General features: G+C 39.8%; 1 protein-coding gene across 1 annotated transcript; it reads right to left on the reverse strand.

Moving 5' to 3' along the window:
* Window positions 1–7: 7 nt before the first annotated feature.
* Window positions 8–609, reverse strand: LOC107713258 (stonustoxin subunit alpha-like). The gene has a single exon (XM_016518752.1). It carries the CDS (start codon window positions 589–591, stop codon window positions 52–54), a length of 540 nt encoding a protein of 179 aa, XP_016374238.1. The 5' UTR covers window positions 592–609; the 3' UTR covers window positions 8–51.
* Between the last annotated feature and the right edge of the window lie 289 nt (window positions 610–898).

The raw sequence follows: 898 nt of genomic DNA on the forward strand, positions 1-898 counted from the left end.
GAAGCTCATGTCAGTCTTGTGAGGAATCTCTCGTCAGTCTCTTCTTGTTCATCAACACAGTTTCACTGATGATTCAGAATAATAAGCACCAAACCCAGGATAGAGCGTCTGAGTGAATGTGGTCTGGACTGTGTGGATGAGGCTCATTGTGTCAGAGACGCTGTAGAAGGACAGAGTTCCTGCACTGTGATCCACAAACACTCCTATTCTCCTGATGATGATGGACTTCACAGGGAGATCAGTCTCTATCTTATTGTGTATGAATGAGCAACTGCAGTCACAGAACAAACTCCAGGACTGATCATTAGATCCAAACACAGACTCAACACCTCCCTTCCTGCTGATGCTCTTATATGACACTGATATAGACACAACACCACTACACTCAATCTCCCAGTAACAGCGTCCACACACACTCTCTCTACACAACACCTGACACACAATATCAAATCTGTCTGGATGATCAGGATACAGCTGTTTCTCTTCCACATCTGTCACCTTTCTGTTCTCCTCAGACAGACTGAGTTCAGTGTTTGCTGTGTTTGGATCCAGTGTGAGAAAACAGGCATCTGAACACAAGAACAGAGACATTAATAACACAACAATCACTACAGCATACGGTCTGTACAGTATAAAAACCATTACGCCTATGGAGAGTCCAACAAACCTGTGTGAGTGTGTGTGTGCGTGTGCGTGTGTGTGTGTGAGAGTGAGTGTGTAATTTCTTATATGTTGTACTGTTGTGAAAAGTTTTTTTTTTTAACAATGTCTTAAATATTTTTCTTGTTTCTTGTTTGTGGAAAAAAAGAAAGAAAGTATACATGTACTTATTTACTCAATTATTTTACAGATATATTCTTGTTTTGTTTATGTATTATATAATCGTTTATTCCTTATT

This window comes from Sinocyclocheilus rhinocerous, unplaced genomic scaffold, assembly GCF_001515625.1.
Source record: "Sinocyclocheilus rhinocerous isolate Xijiao unplaced genomic scaffold, SAMN03320098_v1.1 scaffold33640, whole genome shotgun sequence".
NCBI classification, from domain to species: Eukaryota; Metazoa; Chordata; class Actinopteri; order Cypriniformes; family Cyprinidae; genus Sinocyclocheilus; species Sinocyclocheilus rhinocerous.